The sequence below is a fragment of the Dermacentor albipictus genome, chromosome 2 (genome assembly GCF_038994185.2).
Source record: "Dermacentor albipictus isolate Rhodes 1998 colony chromosome 2, USDA_Dalb.pri_finalv2, whole genome shotgun sequence".
NCBI classification, from domain to species: Eukaryota; Metazoa; Arthropoda; class Arachnida; order Ixodida; family Ixodidae; genus Dermacentor; species Dermacentor albipictus.
The window spans coordinates 179,696,134-179,721,024 of record NC_091822.1 but is presented as its reverse complement, the minus strand read 5'-3'; the positions used below and the strand labels follow the sequence as shown (position 1 = coordinate 179,721,024).

The 24,891-nt window shown below is 47.0% G+C and overlaps 1 protein-coding gene across 2 annotated transcripts in view; it reads right to left on the bottom strand.

Moving 5' to 3' along the window:
• The window catches only part of LOC139056347 (uncharacterized), a 184,517-nt gene that overhangs the window by 15,082 nt on the left and 144,544 nt on the right, over window positions 1-24,891 (bottom strand). For both annotated transcript variants that reach the window (XM_070534512.1, XM_070534511.1), the window contains 4 exons: window positions 17,522-17,634; window positions 12,056-12,114; window positions 8,625-8,676; window positions 536-603 (listed from right to left, as the gene is read on the bottom strand). In XM_070534512.1, coding sequence (XP_070390613.1) covers window positions 536-603; window positions 8,625-8,676; window positions 12,056-12,114; window positions 17,522-17,634 — 292 coding nt within the window. The remainder of the gene's footprint in view (window positions 1-535; window positions 604-8,624; window positions 8,677-12,055; window positions 12,115-17,521; window positions 17,635-24,891) is intronic.

Genomic DNA, 24,891 nt, shown 5'->3' with positions numbered 1-24,891 from the left:
ACGACGAAAGAACGTTACGATTCTGGCATCGAAAAGGAAACTGTCGTCGCTGGAGCCGCTTCACTCCGTGCCTTCATTTTTGAAATCCAGATGGCCGGTCGGCTGCTTTGTTTCCGCCGACTGTGCCCTCAAAAAAATTTGTTTTGTGCGAAGCTGGTTGCATTTATTGGCGCAACGTTCACTCAAAGATGATGAAACGACGGCCACTCGTCTGCGACACTCAGTAGACGAAAGGAAATCACTGGACGAGTGAAACTGGCCTATTTGAAGTATATCGTCACTGGCATGTTATGACCAGTGACGATAAGCCAGTGACGTTATACTTATATACACACACATACATGTGTCTCTTCTTTCCTGTCGCATTTGAAAGACTATATATGATGTAGCTCAATGTCTTTCAATAAAGTTGTTCTCTGTGCCTGCGACGTGTTCTGTGCGTCTCTTCTTTGTGTCTGTGCTCTTTCGCTACATCATGTCATCACATGGTACCGCCGTTAGCCGGGCAAAACATGCAACTTAACTGACCACTCACCTACGTTGTCTATCATCTTCAAGATGTTCATGGAGCCGTAGTAACCAAAGGTGGCGTAGTTTCCCATGCTGAAACAGCGAATTGCTGGTACATTAGTGGACAATATAACCAGAGCACAAAAGGCTGTCAGCCTCCGCTCCGCGTGATATGGTTGCAGATTCCCTTACAGTTTACCTTCGATTTCTTGCAGCCAAAATCAATAGATCGATTGTTTGCTTGGACTGTTCAAACTGGCATGTGGGCGAGATTTGACAGAGCAGACGAGATAGCCAATCTGGATTCCCATAACTTTTAGGAGTTTCCGAAGCTGGTGCTTTCTCACGTGGCCCTTTTATAGGCCCAGGCAGGGTGCTAACTTTAACTAGTTCGTTATTCATGCTTAACTCGCTTTAGCGTCACACGGATGCTATTTTCTCGCCGCTTTTCCCAGCCCGTAACCTTCGAGAGCCGTGCGGCCTATATTGCGCGCAGGTTTTTGTTTTCGCAGTGTAAAAAGTTAACATGACGTTCGGAACGCCGGCAGAGTCTTGTTCACAAGTGGCTTCACAGACCATATGCTTTCTCGTAACTCACCGGAGCAAACCTGCAGCACAACACTGAGTTGCGATGCTAAGCAAGAGGTCCCGCGAGGTCAGATCGCGGTCATGGCGGCCGCACTTCGATGGGGGCAAAGTGCAAAAACTACCGTGTACTGTCCATTGGGTGCACGTTGTAAAGTAACCCGGGTGGTCAAAATTATTTCGGTGCCCGCACTACGACGTGCCTCATAATCAGATAGTGGTTATGGTATTTAAAGCCTCAAAATCTATAAACTTTGCTCGCACAGAGTAGTAGTTGCAGTTAGAGTCCCGTTAAGACAATGAAGGCAGGAGGATAATACATGATCGATCGTACGTGCCCGCCGAAAAAACAAAGTCGGAGACTGTATGCATTGGATTAAAGAACTTCAAAATTTCCCAGGGAAATACACACTGCTCTTTGGTGCGGATTTTGTACCTGGCATCCCGACTGTGAATATGCAACTTCCTCATCTCGGGGCGAAGGTATGAAAAACATAACTGAAAACACAAACCTACTGCTGCTGAATGATCTCTGTGTAATCACGCGCATTGAGACCCATGCGCCAAGTAGACACGCACTCTGGCTTCACATAAGCGACCGGGGGCCTCAAAGCCATCTGGTTAGTCTTAAGTGACGCAATGAGCAGCGACCACTTCCCCATAAAGAATATAAATACCTACCGGCTGCACAAAACCGCCAAACTTACGAGTGAAAACAGTCAAGGACGATTTATTCAGGCACACGTTGAAGAACACGTGTGGAAGTGAAATTGAAAGCGAGGATAACTCATTCAACTTGCTTGAAAATGTCGAACAGGCTATCAAAACAGCCACAGTTACTGAATAGATATCAGGAGGTAATGCGAGACCAGACACGCATCTTCTAAACCTCTGGGCTACAGGCCTGCGAGCCCAACAGCGCTACAGACCAAACAGGCAGTCCATTGAAGCAAATATACAACTTAACGAAGCAAGTGCAGAGGTTTGGCGCCATGCGCTGCAGCTGAAATGCGCCGCGTGGAGAGACCACTGCACAAACCTTTACGAAAAACCTGATCTCTCAGAGATACGGCACAAATTCCTTTGCATTAAAGCAGTCAAAAATTAGGAAATGTAGCTGTGAACATCGCGTTACGTCTTCAGAAGTCGAACGAAGAAGTGGCACGTCTGGCTAATTATTTTCACAGCCACTGGACAACCCACGTGGCGAAATAACTGCGATTGTTGGATTTTCTCATAGCGGAACAGCACTGGGGCATGGACCTTCCTTCTATCATGGACGAACTAAAGGATTCTCTACAGAACGACAAAACTGGCAGTGCTCCCGGCCTATACGGCATAAGGTATAACATAACCTATCGGACGATTGAAAAGCGAGCCTCCTGACCACATAATACATATTTTCAACTTTGACGACTTCCCCGAGAAGGAGTCGTCTGCAAATTCAATTTTCAACCCAATAAAGCCATCGACTGGCGTCGTCAGCCTCTGACCAATACCACTAACATCATACGCGTGAAAGTAAAGGAGAAGATGGTTGCAAGTCGCCTTAGGCTGGTTCCTCAAAACGAGCGAAATTCTCAACCCACATCAAACCAGCTTTCGAGCTCATCTCATCACATGGGACAATCTCCTCCTCATTAGGAAGACGTCACGGCCGCCGTGTGTACGTTGATCGACCTAAGAATTCTGGTCGCAATCGATGAAACAAAAAAGGCCTTTGACTCGATCACACATGCCACTGTCAGGAAATCCACGATACGGAGAGGCACACGAGGAGCACTACTACGCTACGTGAAAGCTTTCCCCTCGAATCTTAGAACAACAGAAAACTGAGTTAGTTGGTAAGGATTCATAATGCAAAGAAGAGGTAAGGCGTGCAGACACGGACACGAGAAGAAGAACACCGGCGTTCGTGTTGTCCACTTCTCTTTTCTTGTGTCCATGTCTGCACGCCTTACCCCTTCTTTGCATTATTTTCCCCCTCGAAATGGACTTTTGAGATCAAATTCGGCCAGACAATTGATCTGTCCACACAAAACTACGAGGGAGTCCCTCAAAGACTCAAGTAGTCTCTCATAGCAATGGCCCAACTTCAACACCTTCTGCGAGCAATCTATGCCGTTTAGCCAACCAACTATGCTGATGTCGCGATTTGAACAGTGGGAACAGCTGGTCGCTGAGAAGCATTACAGTGACCATTGGATGTAATTTCTGAATATTTCCGGAAGGCAGGGCTGCCACCATCTCCGAAAAAAACCTCATACACTGCTTTAAAAACCACAATATTACTAAAACAGCTAACGGTACAGGAGTTGCGGGCTTGCCATGCCTGGTTATTTCCCGTAACGGCACCTTAACGGCACCTTAACGGAACCAGTTGCGTTCCTTCCACAAGCTGTGTTGTGGGATAATGCGCTCGCTCGCCAGCGTGTATCTGTTTGACTGGCCTGCGATTTGAGGAGGGTTTTGTTTGTCACCACTAGTCATCTCGGCAAAGGCGTTGTAATATATGTCTGCTAACTATTTGTCCAGAGTTGTTCCGTCCCGCAGGCGCACCGCGAAACCGTTCTGCCAGTCTACACGTCGCGGAGGAGCACAGCAAACGTGGAGCCGTGCAGCAAGCTGGGGCAAACAGAGCCGCTGGAATGTAGCGCCAGCAGAACCACCCTTTGACGGCCATTTTGCTGTTGTCGGGGAATTTGCACAACTGTCGTTCGTCGTACGCAGGATTACGCAAGGAAACCTCCAGGTATGCTATTTCTAACAAACGGGACACTGTGTACAGGGTGTCCCACGTAACTTGAGACAATCATTGAAAATGTGCAAATGACACGTAGCTAGACAGAACCTACGTAATGTTGTTTGCTGTCGCTTGGAGATAGTTATATAAATTTTTTTAATTCAGTCTAATTAGATAATTAGTCCTCATTATTCAATTTCGCAAGTATTATACTTTTAGATGAAAAGTGTGAATGAGAAAATTGTTGAGCAACATGAAAAAGAACCTTCTGTTGCTCACACGTGCTACATAAAAGCTTTTTCAAGAGTGACAGGAGACCGTAAGTACACACCAAATTGCCGCGCGACTGGCCGCTAGAGGCATTTTGCGCCTATCAGCGGGCTTCTTTCACGCTCGGAAAAACATTTATGTAGCACCTATCGAGCAACATATTGACACGTGTACTTATCTTTATCGGGCGACCACGTTCCGCCGCTTAACAACTGTAATCGCACAGCGAGGGACGTGCCTGCATGTATCCGACGTTTCTGGAAAGTTATCGATGCTTCTACCCGGCTGTCTGTTGTCGCCGAACCTTGTGTTATCTGATTTCATCGCGTAACGCGAATGGTGTAGAACTTTGTGGAAGGCACGCGGGTCCGAACGATTAGTCTGGAATGTTCGACGACTGCTCTATAAAAGCCGACGCGCTTGACCCGCTGATCAGATTTCCGACGATCCGATTTACGAGCCGGACCATATTGAACCATGGTCCGGCTCGTACTGGCCACTGCGTAATCGGCGCCGCTGCTGTAGACTGGAAGTGTGAGACAGGTGCTTCCGGTTTTTGTCATGTCTGTATGCCCGAAGACGGTCGACGTGCTATCAGCCAGTTGGTACTGCGTCATCTCTTGGTGAACCATGGTGCTTTCGGAAATTGTGGCACCGCCTTCAAAATTGGCTGATCCTTCCTCCATACCAGTGCGGCTTGTGCTGGGCCTTGCTTGGTTGATGCTGCTGACGCACCCCAGTTGCTGGTAACTCGTGATGCCATTGTCAGGGACGCCTTCGACGTTGTAAGTCCCCTCGGTTATCGGCGTGGGCTGTGTATTCCACTGGTACTTCCACGCGTCATCAGGAATGGTTGTGTAGGCGCCCGCGGTAGATGAAGCGCCCGTGGTACCGCTACAGCTTCTGCTTGCAGTTGACTTGACCACACTGACGCCAGTAGCCTAGGCCTCGGTGCCGTCCTAGTCCAGAGGAAAGAAGGACTTGAAAGGGTGATATCGTATGCTAGCCGGTCGCTGTCAAAAGCGGAAAGCAACTATTCTACGACTGAAAAGGAATGCCTCGCCATCATTTGGGGTACAGCTAAATTCCGCCCTTACCTCTATGGCAGGCCATTCAAAGTCGTCAGTGACCATCACGCATTGTGTTGGCAAGCTAACTTAAAGGACCCTTCAGGACGGCTGGCGCGGCGGAGCCTCAGACTACAAGAATATGACGTCACGGTAATATACAAGTCCGGAAGAAAACACTCCGACGCCGACTGCTTATCGCGCGCCCCCATCGATCCCCCACCGCAAGACGACGAGGACGATGACGCTTTCCTTGGGATAATAAGCGCGGAAGACTTCACTAAACAGCAATGAGCCGACCCGGAGCTAAAAGGCCTCGTCGAGTATTTGGAAGGGAACACCGACGTTGTCCCCAGGGCATTTAAGCGCGCGTTGTCTTCGTTCACGCTACAAAACAACCTGCTCGTGAAGAACTCACCAGTCCGCGCCAGCTACCTTCTTGTTGTACCGTCAGCGCTGCGTCCAGAAATACTGCACGCCCTACACGACGATCCAACCGCTGGGCACCTCGGATTCTCCCGGACGCTGTCGAGAATACAGGAAAGGTATTACTGGCCGCGTCTGACCGCCGACGTTGCCCGTTACGTCAAGACATGCCGAGACTGTCAACGACGCAAGACACCACCGACAAGGCCAGCAGGATTACTACAGCCGATCGAACCTCCTCGCCGACCATGCCAGCAGATTGGGATGGATTTGTTGGGGCCGTTTCCGGTATCAACATCCGGGAATAAGTGGATCGTCGTGGCGACGGACTATCTCACCCGTTTTGCTGAAACTAAAGATCTACCAAAAGGCAGCGAAGCCAAAGTGGCGAAATTTTTCGTCGAGAACATCCTGCTGCGACATGGTGCCCCAGAAGTCCTCATCACCGACAGAGGAACGGCTTTTACAGCAGAACTCACCCAAGCCATTCTGCAGTACAGCCAGACAGGCCACAGGAGGACAACTGCCTACCATCCGCAAACGAATGGTCTCACGGAGCGCCTGAACAAGACCCTCGCCGACATGCTAGCAATGTACGTCGACGTCGAACACAAGACGTGGGACGCGGTCCTGCCGTACGTAACCTTTGCGTACAACACGGCGGTGCAAGAAACAACACAGATAACGCCGTTTCAGCTGGTTTACGGCAGGAACCCGACGACGACGCTTGACGCCATGCTGCCGCACGTAACTGACGAAGAGAATGTTGACGTCGCTAGCTATCTCCAGCGCACCGAAGAAGCCCGACAGCTCGCCCGCCTGGGAATCAAGAGCCAGCAGAGGACCGACAGCCGACAATATAACCTCCGACGACGCTTCATCAAGTACCAGCCTGACGACCGTGTTTGGGTCTGGACCCCAATACGCCGACGAGGACTCAGTGAGAAACTACTCCGACGCTATTTCGGACCCTACAAGGTCATCCGACGTATTGGCGCTCTGGACTATGACGTCGTACCTGACGGCATTTCGCATTCACAGCGGCGCCGCGCACGATCTGAAGTGGTCCACGTGGTGCGCCTTAAACCCTTTTACGGACGCTGACAAACTTCGCCATTTTTGTTCTTTTCTTTGCTACGAGTGCTTTTGTTTATTACCTTCGTTTGTTTGCAGCATCGGGTCGATGCTTTTTAAGAGGGGGGAAGGTATTGACACGTGTACTTATCTTTATCGGGCGACCACGTTTCGTCGCTTAACAACTGTAATCGCACAGCGAAGGACGTGCCTGCATGTATCCGACGTTTCTGGAAAGTTATCGATGCTTCTACCCGGCTGTCTGTTGTCGCCGAACCTTGTGTTATCTGATTTCATCGCGTAACGCGAATGGTGTAGAACTTTGTGGAAGGCACGCGGGTCCGAACGATTAGTCTGAAACATTCGACGACTGCTCTATAAAAGCCGACGCGCTTGACCCGCTGATCAGATTTCCGACGATCGCCGACCGTGTTCGCCGCTATCGTTGTGCTATAAGTGTAGCCTGTTTTGTGGGCACAGGTTCGCCCAATAAAAGCTAGTTTTGCATTCCACCGTACTGCTTCTCTCTTCACCGTCACTACCACGTGACAATATGGGGAGTTTTTCGTGTTGCTCTACAATTTTCTCCTTGACGCTTTCATCTAATTATAATATTTGAGAAGTTGCTTATTAATCAAGATTATTATCTAAATAGGCGGAATGAAAGAAATAAGCTATCTCCAAGCGACAGAAAACAACAGTACCTTGGTTCTATTCAGCTACGTGGCATTTGCACATCTTTAATGTTTGGCTGAAGTTACGTGGCATAACCTATATATATATATGTATATATCGCCGGTTGTTGCGACGACTGCCTTTAATTTGATCCTTTCCAATACCTATCTGTGAGAGCTTTGTTAATCGCAAATGCCAAATATACCACATCATGTTCGATACGCTGAAATGCTTGTTTACGTGACGCCATGTACACAGGGCTTCGCTTGTCTAATGCGTGTCAAAATTTACGCAGTTCGGCTGCAAAATAAGAGTTAAGTCGTGATGGACCTGGCTTTAATCGGGGTACGTCTTTCTTCTAACAATGCATGCTTCCTACAGCATTTCTTTTGCCGATGTACAAGCCGTTTCGAGTACAGTTCCTTGCAGTGCCACTGTTAGGGAACTCGGCCAAAGCGGTTGAGGCCACACGCAGCGCACGGTTAGCTGGCGGCGCAATCTTGCATCCTGATGCGTGTAACAGTGAAGTATGGCTTTAAAGCTTACTAGGAATACGCCCACTTATCTCATATGGCAAACATGATGAGAGTTCATGCCTGACGCTGCGGCTTTCAAGCACTGTTTGAATGTGCACGAGCACTTAAGCCGGAACTCGTAGACTACATTGAAGCGCCACGCGCTGTGTCCTGCAAACTGATTGGAGTGACTGTTAGAGGACGAGCGTAGCAATGACGTTTCTTCAACTTCGAGGCGATGCTTCTACGACATCGGTGGGACTACGTGTTTGGGAAATGCCTTCTGCAACGCGAGCTGGGGCGTCAGAATTACCACACATTAAAAATTATACCCCGGTCGCACGGCACTCTTTCGATCGCAATCTAGCCCAATTGGGATAATTTCTCGATCGCGATTGACTCGCTTCCGAGGCTCGCGCCCAAATAAGCACAACATAATAACCCTATATATACGGAGGTTGGTTTCCCGTCGAGGCAGTAGACTGGGCGTTAGGGTGCTCTCTACAACAGTAGGCAGTTGCCGTTCAGGTCAATTCAGTAGTTTAACATGCTCTGCATTTCACTGAGATCACTTTTGAATTATTTGAGGGATTCGTTTTGTTGAAGCACCGCAGATATCTTGCGTCCTCACGCAATTTTTAGGCAGTGCGCGGAACTAGACTGGTCACTTCATTCGCAGCGACGAAATAATAAAAATACTGCACGGCTCAATCCTTTCCTTCCATGCAAAATGCAATTTTATGCAGAGACAATACTCACTAGGCTGAGCTGTCCCTGTAGAATGATGGTCTGAACATTCCGAAGGGGACGACTGGGGAACAAAATCATTCATAAAGGTTATCCAAAGCTCTTGTCACATCAGCTTCTCGATCGGTTCAATTAATTACGGTCCAGCAGCCCCATTTCGAGACAAATATATGCTTAGGAAGACTCCAGGAGGTCTTCACCAGGACATTCAGGTACGCCAAGCATACCTATGGACTACAAATATGTGTATTGTACCAAGATATTCGCGCATAAAGCGCAGTTCCATTTCAATGCACACATGCGACAGTGGTGCCTTGGTTTTGGGAACTCGTTACTACAGCGACGGTGGACCTGAATGTCCGGCAATCGCGGATCCTTAGTAATAATAATAATAATAATAATAATAATAATAATAATAATAATAATAATAATAATAATAATAATAATAATAATAATAATAATAATAATAATAAAGAACTAGCCATGACTTACTGCTTACAAATCGCAGGAGCAATAAAACTACAACTGTTGCAATTTATATGCCTGAACGTCGCACAACCCAACGATCGCTCAGCCTATAAAAATTCCGCGCCCAGTGTTGCCAGAACACTGCGTTTTCAATATCCTTAGTTTAGACCAGTTGGTGCATGAGTCACGTCCCCATGTTAGAAGTAGTGCTTTTGATATATCACATGACGGCACAATATACATAGGTACTTCCCATAGATGTGAAAAAGCTTTTACTGATTAAATTTTTTTTCTTATTGGGCCATTCCACGCCAAATCAACCAGCATTTTTTTTTTTGAACAGCACTGATAAAGCTGAAAACATTTCCCGCATGTTTGCGCAAATTCAAAACCTGTACTCCACGTTTACTTTTGTTGCCAAATATTTTCTAGAATTTCGGCGAAAATGTATTTTTCCTGCAGCTGAGCTAGAAGGCATCAATCTCTTTTTTTCTAGGGCATGTTGAATAATCCAGTCGTTAAGATGGCGTGTATGGCAAGACAAAACACCCAATTTCTGAAAAATTTGAATGCATCAAGTGCTTTTGGCAGCGGCGAAAGCGAGTAAAATTGCCGTTTGCCTTTTCTTTCGCGGAACGCAGGAAAATCTACAAGACCTAAATTAAAAACATAATGGTAGCCCGGTTGACGCTGTATAGCCTAAACATATTTGAAGCTTTGAAGGTTCAGCAGATCGCCTAAAGAACAAGTATATTTCCTTTTTTTTTGCCAAAAGATTCCCGTTCAGGTAAAAAAAAAATGTTGCTTTGGTTATCGGCCTGAAAATAAATGGGATGCATCGTTACATAGATCTACATGTCTGCTACGCATGTGGGAACTTACAAAAAAGTATTTTTAAACTCAAAATATTTTTCGCAATCTTACGTCAGCCTCGGTTTTTATCGGACGTGCCCTCAAGCTTGCCAGCCTGGCATGAAGACGACAGAGAACGCTGGTATTGTCTGCGTTTTCTGCTCTAATGCAATGCACCTTGTGCTTGGTATGTGCCAGGTGTCATGCAGCCATTGCACATGGAATACCAGGACACGTTAGCTTTGTCAAGGAGTCCGGTATTTTAAAAGGTATGTCGCTCTGCAATCGGTGAATTTCTTTTCTGCTTTAAGCGGAACACCTGGCCTGCTCCCAGGAACCCAAAGACTGTCATAAGACGACGCACGTATAAAACACTTTTACAATTGCAACTGAAAGAATACACGAGGGTGACCAAACTCTTGCGGTGTATCGTGTTAACGCCATTCGACAGCCCTTAACATGCTCGAGTATAAAATTCACAGGTGCCCTGTTCAAGCAGTTGTGCCCAAACCTGGTTGACGTACACTTTTTGCACTCACGGAAAGAGATAAACATGAGCCGAGGCTGCGGCGCTTTACGTCGCTTGTCTTGGTATTGAAAAATAAAGTGCCAGGTCAGAGTTTGTTGAACCGTTTTTCGGGCACATTCGATCAACAATCTCTCGTCGCTGGACGGTAAGGCTTCATATATCTATGCTGCCTGCGCGATCCACGTACTAAGATTTCAAAAATTATTTTTCGCGTTTAAAAAATATCATCTCGTAACTTCACATGCATAGCAGACACGTAGGATCTAATGATGTATCACACATTTTTAGGCCGACCACCAAAGTAGCCTTTTCTAGCTCTCAAACGAAGCTTCTTGCAAAAAAAATTTTATTTAGTTCTTTTTAGGTGATTTGCCGAAACTTCAAAGGTTTAAATATTTTCCGGCTATACTATGTCAACCGGGCTACCATACCATATTCAATTTGTGCCTTCGTATTCCTGCTTTCCGAGAGAAAAAAATCGAACTTCGCAATTTTGATCACTTTTGCCGGTGCCAAAAGCATTCCAGGCATTCAAATATTTAAAAACTGGCTATTTTTGCAGTCATGCCACTTCATCAGCTTGCCATAAACACCATCTGAATGACTGGATCACACAAGATGCCATTGGTAAAAAAAAATATTGATTGGTGCCTCCTAGCTCAACTGGACAACAACAATAAGTTTTAGCCAAAATGCTAGAAAAGTGGCAATAAAAATGAACGTAGCGAATGAAGTTCGAACTTCAAAAATTGTGTGGAAGTGTTTTAAACTATATTTGTGACGGTCGAATGAAGGTTGGCTGATTTGTCATGGAATGACCCTATTCTCAATTGTAAGCCATTCTTAATTTGTCTTATAGAAATTTTTGTTTGCATATTTGATATCTACGAATGCTTACATATGTATATGTCTATATTTATTATTGAATGGCTTAATTACTCTTTTTCAATGTAATTTTTTCATCCATTATCTAGATCACTCTTCTGACTGTATATTTGTGCGTTCTTTTTATGTTTTATTGCTCTCAATGCAGATTGTATCATTTATTCTTTTAGTAAGTAGCGAGGAGTCCCGTTATAGCCCCCCACTATGGGACCCTTGTCTCTACGTTAGTGTACTACCTCGTAACTTTTCAATGTACTAATAAACATCCAAGAATTCCTGCTAATTGTACGACCCTCAAATGTCCATGCTACAACATTGGTCATGATATAAGCATGGTCATGATGTCTGCCGCCACGGGCACCATGGTCACTCAAAGACAGGCTGTGCGGGAAAAGAAAAGACAAAACGATTCGCGTTTCCCATTCAAAGCCTGTGGTGTGAGCGACACGAGGTCGAGTCGGACGATTAATTGTAATGCGAGCCTCGGATCGCATTGTCACTGCAATCCATGGCCACTTCGAGACTTGAGCAACGATCAACCTGCCGATTCGCGGTAATTTCACCCAGAAACTCGCAAGTGAAATGGCGGAGGGCGCAAGCGCCAGCGCTCTTAACAGACGTCATTACATATTGTGACCACTGGTGCCTCATCGTCGTACGAGCATAAGCGAGCCTGTGAAGACGTGGTCTATGTTTCCGGTGCACGTACACATCAAGTTCGTTCCGTAGTCGTAACTGCCGACGTCATCGCTGAACATCATGGGGTGCCTGGACACAAGAAAAGCGAATTCAGAGTAAGCAGCTGAGCTTCAGGCGGAACGTCCGAAAGTTTGTCATCACAGTCTTTGTTACAGCCATCAGCAGGCGCATAATACAGCTGTCCGAAGGGCAAAAGCCAAATGCCACAATCCCTTAGCAAACTTGTGTTTTATATGACTCTAACTCATTAGGCCTTTAGAATTTATGCGAGGTTGGACTCCCGTTAGCATACGAGGAGTTTCCTGTCGAACGCGTCACGCGGCCTAATCGAGTTCGTTCACCTCGCCTGGACCGCATGTAACAAATCTGCGAGGAAGTTCGAGTGACACAGAATTTATGCCCATGCCAGTACTCGTATATATATATATATATATATATATATATATATATATATATATATATATATATATATATATATATATATATATATATATATATATATATATATATATATATAATTTTTTGTATATACCAAACTGCTTGTCATTGATAATCATTTCTAATGCGCAATGATAATGATTTATGATGCGCAGTGTATGGTCTACTCAGTGTAGATAGCGCGCCCTCTGCTCGTGATACGGTGCCTTTAAAGCTGTGTATGTGTTGTACATGCGTTACTGTACTCTGACGAAGTCTGGTCCACCAGCCGAAAACGTTAAGTAAAAGAAGTCTTCCAAAAAGTTGGTCGTCTCTTTTTTGCATATGAGTCGCCCGGTTGAAACTTTACTCGCATGTAATGCAATAGAGGGCTTAATTGTTGAATAAATTTTTGCACAATGGATGCGCACACATTTTAACTTGACAGAACATGGCTGGGCAAAGTACTTTGCAGTTGTATCATGACGCGATACAAGATACTCGGGCAACAAGTATTTGAGATACAGATACAAGATACTACCGCAATTACTGTATTCGACACGATACCTTCCGCTTGTATCTTAAGATACTTCGATACACTCGCAAATTTCTCACTATAGATATATATCACATAGCAGCAAACACGTATGCACAAAAATGTTTCCTCAGAAATTTCTTAAATCCGACCAACCGTGTTTCATTTGAATAAAATGTCTGCTAATATCTGAAAATTTTTGTCTTTCTGCTCAATGTGTAATATTTTCATTAAGAAACTATTTATTGGGGTTGCTTTAGTTGCTTACCATGCAAGCTCTTTATACGCTGCGCTGTCAGCGGTTTTGCTTGTCACTTTTGTAATGGATAGTAGTCACGACTCTGCTTACCGACCAGATCAGCGGGTCACCATGCGTCTGATTACAAGAGCGTTAGTAAGAAGCCTCTGCACGATGGCGCAAATAACGCTGTAGAGCTTTACTTTGTGTAAACGTATTACGGTTTACGCAATACCGGATCTTACGCAATACCGGATCACCGGACAGCTGCACAGCAGCAACAAGGCTGGTAGCGGACATCTTTAGTGACGCATCGTGTATACAGAAAACACATAAAGCTGCAATCGATGGAAAACACGGGGAAGGCTGGAGATGGTAATTCAAGACGATGAGCAAAAGGAGAACAAGGTAAAATCGGGAGCCAACGTTTCGACAAGTGGACTTGTCTTTTTCAAGCTGCAATGACGTTTCATATTCTACTTATTTGCTGACATAAAGCGTTCGTTAGCGATATACTCATTAACATGCAATTATTTTACGATTTGTATTCTACGAGAAAGCTTGCGCAGTCCAAAAGCGTTTCATGTAAAGTAATAAAAAAAATTGCTTTTGGTGCTTGTTAGCAAGAACCGCGTACACAAAATAGCCACTTTATGCGCAAGTTTCCCGGAAGCATGGCCATTTACGCCTTAGTTAACAACAATCAAACTTATATCCACGAGATCCTTCAGATCGCTGATGTGTGAAAGCCAGACACAAAGGAACCCCATTCTTGCATTCTTCAGACTTCGTAATAAAGCACCACGCGAGAGAAACTTCATTAACGACAATATAGCGGCATATTAATTGTGCGCAAGACATCGTACTCATTGGCTACCGCTGCACAGCACGGTGGCTACGAGCAAGTTTCATGACACCAACGCAACTAAAAGAAAATAACAGTTTTGCCCGAAAGCCGAAGCATAGATTCCGATAGCAGATTAGTGAGCAACTTTACAAAGTTAGGATATCTTTATCGGCTGCATAAACTTGTAAACACAGGAATACTAACTAAATTAACAAGCATGGTGCCAGGCGCACGCAAGCAAACCTGAACTTATATCGATGACCACGGAAACTCGCTGTCAGAACGCTGAAGTGAGGAAGCTTGGCAGCAGTAGTGAGCGAATTGACCTTCGTGCTGCGTCTCACGTAAAAGCGAACTAAGCCACGAAAACAGCGCACGGGCGGACTCTGTCCCCGTCGCAAATGGCTCTCAAGATACTACGGACCGGAGTAGAATACTAGATAGTAGATAGTAGATAGTAGAATAGTAGATACTACGGCCCGGCGTTCACTTTGACATCACCCGCCGTGGTTGCTCAGTGGCTATGGTGTTAGGCTGCTGAGCACGAGGTCGCGGGATCGAATCCCGGCCACGGCGGCCGCATTTCGATGGGGGCTAAATGCGAAAACACCCGTGTACTTAGATTTAGGTGCACGTTAAAGAACCCCAGGTGGTCAAAATTTCCGGAGTCCCCCACTACGGCGTGCCTCATAATCAGAAAGTGGTTTTGGCACGTAAAACCCCATATATTATTATTATTACTTTGACATAACACCCCCCCCCCTCCGTACACTTCCCCTGCAACCTTGGGTGCGACGGAGTACGGCGCGCTTCCACCCCGCTTTCCTCGCTTGCGTGAGCGAGGTTCAGCCGCGATTTCCCGCTCACCCTAGTACGATAGATTTCACTCGCACATACAGGATACGTAGCAGCGAGGATATTACCGCGCTTGTACTTTATAGGGAACCTCACGGCGACGGCGACGGCAAAAGTGTGCCTGCATTGTCCATACAATTGCTATCGCAATAAAACAAAACAAAAATCAAGAAAACAAAAGCTCGGCTGAGCGCAGACGTTCGCGCGCTTGTTTTTGTCGAGACGGCACGAGCGCCGCCACGTCACTCTGCTCCACCAATAAGGACGCGCAGGGCTCATCGCCTGCCCTCGCTGGAGAGCTCTGGCGGAAAGATAAAAGAATGCGTTTAGTTGTATGGGCAACCAGCGCTGAAGCTTCGCGTGCCGACAGCAGCGCCGTAACACACAGCCTAGCGAGCGGTAGACACAGTTTCCAGTAGCACACGCAGTGATTTCGTGTCAGCAAATTCGCCGATTGTCTTGAGTCACACTTTTCACGGCTCCTCAAACGGCAGGGAACCGACGTGCTGGGACGTAGCAGCGCATGCGCTCTACGCAGCGCGCATGGCCATGGACAGAACTTGGCTGGGCGCATCGGGCTAGGCAAACATTGATACAGGCGCACGTTTCTTATCGTTAAATATGTCGTGCCATCTTCGTAGCCTCCCTATCGGACGGTTTCAGCATATTTTAGTCACGCATGAAAAATGTCGTAGCGCCTCCTGGCCAGCGCTGGTTCCCCATTCAGGTGGCTTAGTGGCAGCAGTATCAGCTTGAGAAGCGGAGTTCGGCCAACGTTTATATTTTTGCACAGCGATGTTGCGTTAGCCGAGCGTGTAGCCGAGAGAAGAAAAAAAAAGCGCGGAGTCCTGATAAGCTGAAGCCGGTGTTTTTAAACTGTAGCGTTAATGTGACGTTCGGTACTGATCGCCGTATTGGCTCTACATGTCTTCTATAGGGGAATGCAGTGAATCGAGCCCGCGCGGGGCAGGTTTGCCCGAGCGAGAGAGATCGCGACTTGGGGGTGGTCTAGTTGGTCCGGCACCCTAACGCAGTAGCGCTGGGAAGACGAGCGCACAAGAAACGTAAGACAGTTTCGTGCTTAGCGTGTCCTAGTCTTCACTGCGCTGCTCCCTTAGCATGGCGAAGGAGAGAGAAAACCACTAGCCCACCTTCGAGCTCAAGAATGCCTCTGAGGTCCTTTAAAGAGACACTAAAGAGAAAAAGAAAAAAATGATTTCTCCTCTATCAGAAAATTACCCTTCTGCAATACCAAAAACGCCGCTCTTACCACGATGAGACGCTTGGTAAGTCAGAAAAAGCGCAATAACCAAAAACCGGTGGCAACACAGCGTTGAAATTCCCGAACCAGCTCACTGTGATGTCATCGATGTTGGAAGCGCCTTGTAGGGCCTAGTTAGTTCTTCAGCGGTAGAGCTCAACTACATTGTATTCTAAAGGAATCAAAGAATGATGATGGAACCAAGAATGAAGATGGCGATCGAGTCTCGGGAACGTTCACTGAGCCAGCGAGGTCTGAGTACGATTAAGGAGGTACTCTTAAATCCCGCAACATCAGCGCGAAGTTAAAAAACTAAAGTTTGACTTTCATTTTCTCTTCTGGTAATCCACATATATTTTAAAATTAACGTCAAGAGAGCTGTGAAAAAACGCTTTACCCGTCTACACTAATTTAGTGTTTTGATTTAGGCGTCCCTTTAAAGATGGTGTGCGGCATGTACCCGACGTTCGACTACTTGAGCTCGACTAGTGCATGAGGCCGACATTACTTGCACAAGAAACTGAAGTGCACGATATACTAACTGCCAAGATTTTTCAAATTAACATTTTCAATTAATTATTTCACGGGACTTATTGCAACTTTACGAATCGTAGGCGCGAGTGCACTATTCACTTGGAATGAATTCTGAGAATGACATCAGTTATGAGATAATCGTCGCAAAAATGTGCCAGAAATACATAGTGTTCCGTGTCTTTTCGAGCTTCAATGCATAAGAAATTGCCTCCTTAAAAAAGGGAAACAATCAAATGTGCATCTTTGCCGAAAATTTGACGGCGCTTATCGCAAGAAGTGATCTATGGTTTCAAAATTTGTTTTAATTAAATGTGCCTCGTGAACTCAATGGCTTCACTTTGTAAATTGCAATGTGTGCCTCAAAAATGATTATATGAAGGCTCATTAGTGCACTTTCATTATTTATTCCGCTATTTATTTTGGTTTCTTGTGCAGGTTATGTCCGTAGTTTCAAGTAAGAAAGTTCGACGAGTAGATTTGTGCTATACGCAGCAAGAGATCTAAAGAGATCTAAAGAAATCACTGTGTTAGAAAGACACTTTGTATGTACGTTATAAAAGCTCCAGCGGTAAAATTTCCGGTGAGAATCAGCTATTGCTAAGTGCGCGTCCAAAGCTCGATCCGCAAATTTAGGATAAGTAAGCAGAAGTTTGAGACGTAGAGACAGCAGTGAACCCTTACATGTATTTCCCTCGTTCTCCAGAGTTTCCTGCACAGCTCGGCGAACAGTGCGTTTCAAAGTGATCGAACTCTCGTCTTTTGGTTGGCGCTGAAAGAATGCGATCTTACCGTAGGAGGTGTGCGACTTTAAGATCCTCATCTGGCTTTTTCCAGTACAACGCCATAAGTGCCTTTCGGTTGTGAAAGAATGTGGCAAATTTGACGTCGTCAGTAATTTTTTCCTGCAGGAAAATCAAACGAACGTGAGGTTAGTGATAGTACGCAGCAGCCACGGATACGAAATCCTCAATTAAGTATTAACTATGTAGTAAAATAATCCCATACATTGCACGCATTGTTCTCCAGCAAATGATGGAGTTCACATGTTAAATACATATCAGTTGTGTGATAGAAGAGCGGAATACATAAAAAAATAATACGGAGTCGTTCAATTGCATACGAAGGTCGCACATTAAGAAGAGAGCGCTTTGCTAGACGGTGGCGTACTAGAACACCTCAGAAAATGTAACGTTTGGTCCCTCATGAATAGAAGCTTACGCAAAGGAAAACGTAGCGCTAAGTACCTCCATTCAGCGTGGGAACGATCGGTGGCAGCTCATGGATTTGCCTGTTCTGGCTTCGAAAAACTTTTTTTTTATTCAACCAACTATCGCAAATAACAAATTAATTTCCGCCATCGTGCCTTTTTGGAAGATCTGTGGGTGTTTAACGAGTAAAAAATAGAACATCAATTACAGCATTCAGAAGTCACCTGGTTCACAAGAAAAAGAGCTGAACCACAATAAACTATTACAGAAACGGGAGTGTCCTTCCTCTACGAGGAAACGAGACTTGCAGCTGCGCGCATGCTACGTTGCGAATCGCCCGAAACACCGCAAACGTCGACAGCATTGGCGTTATTCTTGTTCACAAGCAGCGCTAGTGCTCCGACAACCGAATACAAGCTAAGAGACGATTCCGATTACAACTCGACGCTCCACGACAGCGTTTCGGGAGGCTTCTTGTCGACGCCCACTTGCGGGACAACGCAGTCGGCAGGGGAACCTATGAAACAACAACATACTGCGCAGGCGCCGGACAAAGTGAGGGATGCGGTTGACCAGTGACCTCCTGCGGTTGACAATCATAACATTGCAAGATTGTAAACACTTAACAGCGCGAAGAGTAATATTGAACTCTTTCTAATGACCAGAAGTACACAAGAGAACCGTGTTTAGAAGATAAATCGCCAAAGTAGAGGCATTCTGTCCCAGAATACCTCACTACTGCTTGCATTGTAACCGTACAAAAGAAGCTGTCGACGCGGCACGTGTGCATTGAAAATTTGCTTTTACAAAAGACATCATAGGAAGGTGCACCTTCGTTGAGGGCGCATGTTTCACCTTCTGACCCGGTGTCATGATGCTGATTGGCAGGCAGTTAGTTGGCATCAGAGTGCTTCTGTCCGGACTTGTAAACCACGGGTATGTCAAATGCGCACAATCTGAGGCTCCACCGCGCAAGGCGGCCTCAAAGTTTTTTTTTTCTTCTTTTAATTTGCCAACCAACACAATACCTGGCGGTCGCTTACGACTTTGAAGGGCCTACCGCTAAAGTGTAGGTAAGGCCGAAATGTTCCTGTAGTCCAGATTTTGGCAATACATTCGTTTTCCGTTGCAAAATAATTGCCTTCTGCTTTCGATAGCGACCCACTAGCGAAAGCCACTACCCTTTCAGGTCCGCCTTTCCTTTAGGCTAGCACAGCGCTGAGGCCTACGCTACTTGAGTCGGTGTCGATGTCGGTATCGGCGGTACCGGCGGCGACTGCAGGCGTTGTTTAAGCTCTTAGCATGGTTCTATCTGCGACGTTTCCCAACTGAACTCGACATATAATTTGTGAGATGAGATGGTGCCTGATCGACCGGTTGGTGACCCATTGTTGCCAGTGCACAGCGCGGAGGTTCACCGTCCACGTTTAACCTTAGAAAAGGCTGACAAAGCGGCTATTATACAGGGTGTCCCACGTAACCTGTGGCAAAATGTTAAAAAATATGCGAGTGCCACTTAGCTCGACAGAACCATGGCAATGGTTGCCGTCGCTTGGAGCAACTCAGACTGTCTTTGTACTTTGCCTAATTACACAATTACTATCATTATTTAATTATTTTCAAACATTATAATCAGAGCGAAATGTCCAATCAGAAAATTGCAGGCCATCATGAAAAATGTCCGATCCATCTTTCTGTTGCTCAATACGTGCTAGTCTCGCAGCACGTTTCGCAGACTTGCGTGGACAACTTTCAGGTCCGGAAAAGCCGTATAGCAAGCAGTGAACAACAAAAATATGGAACGGGCATTTTTAATGATGGCCTACAATTTCCTAATTGACAGTTTCGCTCTCACTATAATTTAAGAAGTTATTAATTAAGAATAACTAATTATGTACTTTAAAAGATCAGCGACGATTAGGTTACTCCCTAATGCGAAATTTGAGCACAGCTTTATACGTGCTTTCCTTTCGCGTGTCAATATTTTGTTTTGTGATTATAATGGGTGTTTCAGCGAACTCTTCCAAAACTTTTTATAGGTTACGTGTGGCAGATAGCTCAATTCTAGTTTATAAGTCGGTCTACCCGAAGCGGCGGACACTCATTGCACAAAAAACTTAAATGAGAAAAAGGCTAATTAAAAAGAACTCACTAATTAACGTATGGCTAATTATCGTATCACTCATACTGCAATTTACAAATTCAAGCAGTGGACATCGCAAGGCGGATGCACTTGGAACGAATTCTCACGACGACACCAGTTTCGAGATATAAATTCCCGAACTTTGCGGAGGGCAGGTAGTGACCGCGGATCCGGATCATGAGACTGAAATAATCAGAAGAATAAGAATGGGCTGGAGTTCGTTTGCCAGGCATTCTCAGATCATGAATAAAGATCATGAAGTACTCTCTGTTATCGCCCTGCCACGTACAACGTCTCTTGGGTTCAGTCAAGCTGCTTATGGCAGCTTTTAGCCCAGAAGGACGTTCCTAGTGTACTAGAAGAATTTATAAAGTTGAAGCTTAAGTTGAAGTTGAAGTTGAAGGTTGCCGTATGTCTCAAGAGAAAAGTGCGTAATAGCTGTGTCTTCCCAGTACTCACCTACGCGGCAGAAACCTGGAGCCTTACGAAAAAGGTTCTACTTAAATTGAGGACGACGCAACGAGCTTTGGAAAGAAAAATGATGGGTGTAACGTTAAGGTATAAGAAGAGAGCAGAATGGATGAGGGAACAAACGCGAGTTAATAACAACTTAGTTGAAATCAAGAAAAAGAAATGGGCATGGGCAGGGCATGTAATGAGGAGGGAAGATAACTGGTGGTCATTGAAGGTTACGGACTGCATTCCAAGAGAAGGGAAGCGTAGCAGGGGGCGGCAGAAAGATAGGTGGACGGATGAGATTAAGAAGTTTGCAGGGACAACATGGCCACAATAAGCACATGACCGGGTTAGTTGGAGAAATATGGGAGAGGCATTTGCCCTGCAGTGGGCGTAGCCAGGCTGATGATTATGATGATGATGCATTGGCGTTCCAGTTACACGTGTGCTTCAGTGCATGAAACGACGTTTTGTTAACAAATTAACTGGAATGCCAATACACTTCTTCGCAAAGTTCGGGAATTCATATCTCGAAACTGGTGTCATCTTGAAAATTCGTTCCAACTGGATCCGCCTTGCGAACTCCACGGCTAAAATTTGTAAATCGCAATATGGTCCTAATGTAATTAGTTAAAAACTTAATTAGTGGAATTTTATTAGTCGATTTTGCATCTCAATTTTTTGTGCAAGTATTGTCCGCAGCTTCGAGTAGACCAGCTCGAACTAGAATGGTGATATTTGGCACAGGCAACGTTTAAAGATTTTTGAGTGTTCACTGAAACACTCTGTATAGGTTGTAAGGGTTGTAGGACGATCCCAGCGCTGACATCCAGTTGTTAGGATTGGGGGCTCAATCCCATCGCTCGTAACCCGTTGTCAAGATTGGAGTCCGGCATGAATTAGAAGGTGGCTGGCCCATGCCGTCGTCCACTTATCCACGCTGAGGACGTTGATGAAGGGAAGGAGTGCTTCTCATCGAGAACGAGGAATATGGGTTTATTTACAGTATCTACATCAGCCTAGCATGACTGCGAGAGAAAGTACCTCAGTCTAACATGACTGCTTGAGAAAGTACCTCAGTCTAGCATGACTGCTTGAGAAAGTACACTGAGCAGCCGCACAACAGCGCTTTATAAACACTCGGTCCCCCCTCAATCCCAAGGTGACGGAAACGTTCGTCCAGTCATTGTAAACAAGCCGCCTCTCTACGGCTTACACACACACACTTTCGCACAGGTTCACGGTTTGGAGCCGACGTCAGACGGACTTCGTAGAGCTCGGGGCTTGTGTCAGGAAAGGTGCCTTTTATTCCCCGAGCTGACCTCGGCAGCGCGGCCGGGTGCCCATTGTCTTGCGTCTTGGACGGCGCGTGGGAAGGAGCCTCGAACTACGTTCCCGCGAGCACTCCCCTACACGCGGCAGACCAGGGCGGCGGTGGCGGACTCAGTAACAATAGTTGGTCCGCTGATCGCATTGAGTCACAACGGCGACGAGGCTAGAGCGCAACGGTGGCGTTCCAAGAAAGTTGACGCCGCTGTCGCAACTGGCTGGCAAAACTTGCACCTCAGCTGGGCCGTTCTTAACAAGGTACACAATTCATAGCAGGAAGCGAACGCTGCGAGTAGCGCGCTTTGTTTCCATTCAGACGACGCGCGCTACTTTGGCGTCATATCGTAGTCTTCGTCACCCATCTTGCGCGGCACTACGCTCTCCTCACGCTTTTCGTTCCCCCAACGACGAGAGCAGCCCTTCGTCGCAGGGAAATCGTGCCACCAGTGATGGCGGCGACAACACCCAAGGGAGCGTCATATCGAGCCTTACTCGTAGCCGCTCGCCATCGTCCCTTGCAGGAAGAGTGATCCCCGTTTCCCACGCTGGTAATGCGGACTGACGACGCCGCGGACGATCGTAGCACTCCCCACCTCACGCTACTCTGCCCCCCTCCCCCTCGGAAGCGCAGATGAGATCGCCCACGCGGCAGCTGCGGCTGTGGCCGCCGGTAACTCAGCGCGTGCACAGGCCGTCTCCCCTCCGTTCCTTCATTCCGTTCATTGCCATCAGTTTATCATTTCTTTAATTCACTTGGTAAGTACAAGTAATTTCCGCTATGTTGTCCATGGTGTCTTTGTTGGCTTCTAGTGATATCGTTAATAATAATCGGGCCCCTCGGTTAACCCCCTTTCTTCTCGTTCACTTACAGAAGTACGACAACGTCACCCACACGTATGAAACACCAGGACGCTATTGCTACTTACTGCTGCCCTATTCCTATCCCTATTCGCTCATCATAGACTTTCTACGCCAAAGTAAATACCGAGTTGCATTCACTCTAGTTAGCCGGCACAACGCTAGAGTGACTGGGCTCCGACCACCCTTCCACCCTATTTTCTTACCAACGTGCGACACAACGGCCCCGTTCGATCTGTTGCGCGTGGCCGCATAGCACGCTTTAGAACGAGGGAGTCATCTGGTGAGTGACGATTATGGGATCGACGCTGGTCGGAGTGGAGACGATGGTATGACGACCACTGTATGACGACGCTGGTATGATGACGACGGACTAATGACGACCAAGGTACGACGACGCTGGAGCGATGCCGATGTTAGAGTGATGCCGATTACACGACGACGGACTCATGACGACCACGGTACGACGAGAGAGAGAGAGAATCAACGTTTATACTGAGCCCTTAGTAAAGGTTGGTGCGCGCTGGTACCAGATGGGTTGGAACCTTCTTCTCAGGTCCCATATGCGTCCAGCAGTTCCTGGCTCCCAGCCGCCAGCGCGGGCTGGATCGGTAGGCCGGAGCTGGACAACAAGGTCTCCAATCGCTCGGGGGGGGGGGGGGGGGCAGGGGTTGGGGCTGGGGAGGATGGGGGTTAAGGATCGTGGGGGGTTCTTGAACTTAGTGCACTCTGCAAGGATGTGTGCTAGAGTGCCTTCTGGTCGTCTGCAAAACGGGCATGAGGTGTCATGCTCTGTTGGGAACATCCTGTGCAAGAGCACGCGATGCGCTAGCGACCCGCTTGCGTGCGTCGCACGATCGTTTGCTGCATTCGGTTGAGTTGCGGATGCGGACGGGGAAGCCTTCATCTGCCGCTTCTGTATATTTGCGTGATTTCTTTGTAACTTGTCACGGGGTGCGGTGGCTCTGGCTCGTCCTCGGCCCGGTATACGACAACGCTGGAGAGATGCCGATTACATGACTATGGACTCATGACTACCACGGTACGACGACGGCGTGTCGACGATGGCATGACGACTATGGGTTGACGACAGTGTAATGGTACGACAAATTGGCAAAGACGGAGCGGCCGCTAGAGCCGACTTTATCCATATCTTTCTAAATTGCCCGAACAGGCCCGAGCACCGTGGCGAGGATCACAACACCAGGAGCGATGGGAGGCTGCTCGGCGCAGCTCGCAGCAGAAGCTACAGCTTGGGACAGGGGGATGGGCCCGCGAGGTCGCCGAAGCACAAACTGTCCGGTCATCTGGAGTGGCCCGAGGGCACATCGTCGCCTTGCTTCCTTCTCTCCTCCTCTCCCTCTCTCACGTGATTCTTTCGTGGATCAATAAAGTTGTTTACCTACCTACCACGACGACATGAGAGCGACTTTGTGCTGACGACCCGAAGTTTGTAATGGAATGATGACGGTATGACGACGACGGCTCGAATACGGCGTGATGATGACGATATATAACGACGGAGTGCCAGCAGTAGGGTAAAAATGGCCGGAAGACCACCACGAGACGACAGTGAAAGAATGATCACAATGACACGAAGGCAATGAAATGACGAACGCAGAATGACGATTACAGCATGACAACAACGGCACGACGGTGTTAGGGCTCACGTGCGTAGCACCTGCCGCAGCGGGCCGCCTTGATTCGCGCTATATCCCGTAATTTGTTTTGTTCTTGCGCTGTATCCGGTCACAGCCAATCGGGCCGCTTTAATTCGCATTTGAACCGCTGTGCGTACTTTGTCCGATAATGTCCAATCGGGTAGCGTCAATACCCACTACATCCGACCTATGTTCGCAATATATGTCCCGCAACTGCGAACCGGACTGCCTCAATTCACACTATGTCCTGCACAGCCTCTGGCATCGGCCCATATTCTTCGGAAACAAACGCCATCAAAACATCCTCGTGTCCTTGAGCCTGACCTTGTCCTGAGGTCGGCCCCGGCTTGGTCGTGAAACGCTTCGCATTTAGCATTATGGGCGCATTGCAGAGCAGTCTAAGTCACGCCCATTTTGCCCGCTATGGGCGTCTTGCACTGGAGTTTGAGGTATAGTGACGGCGCCTGGTGGCGGCGCCCGAAACATTATCGGGGTAGTACCGGC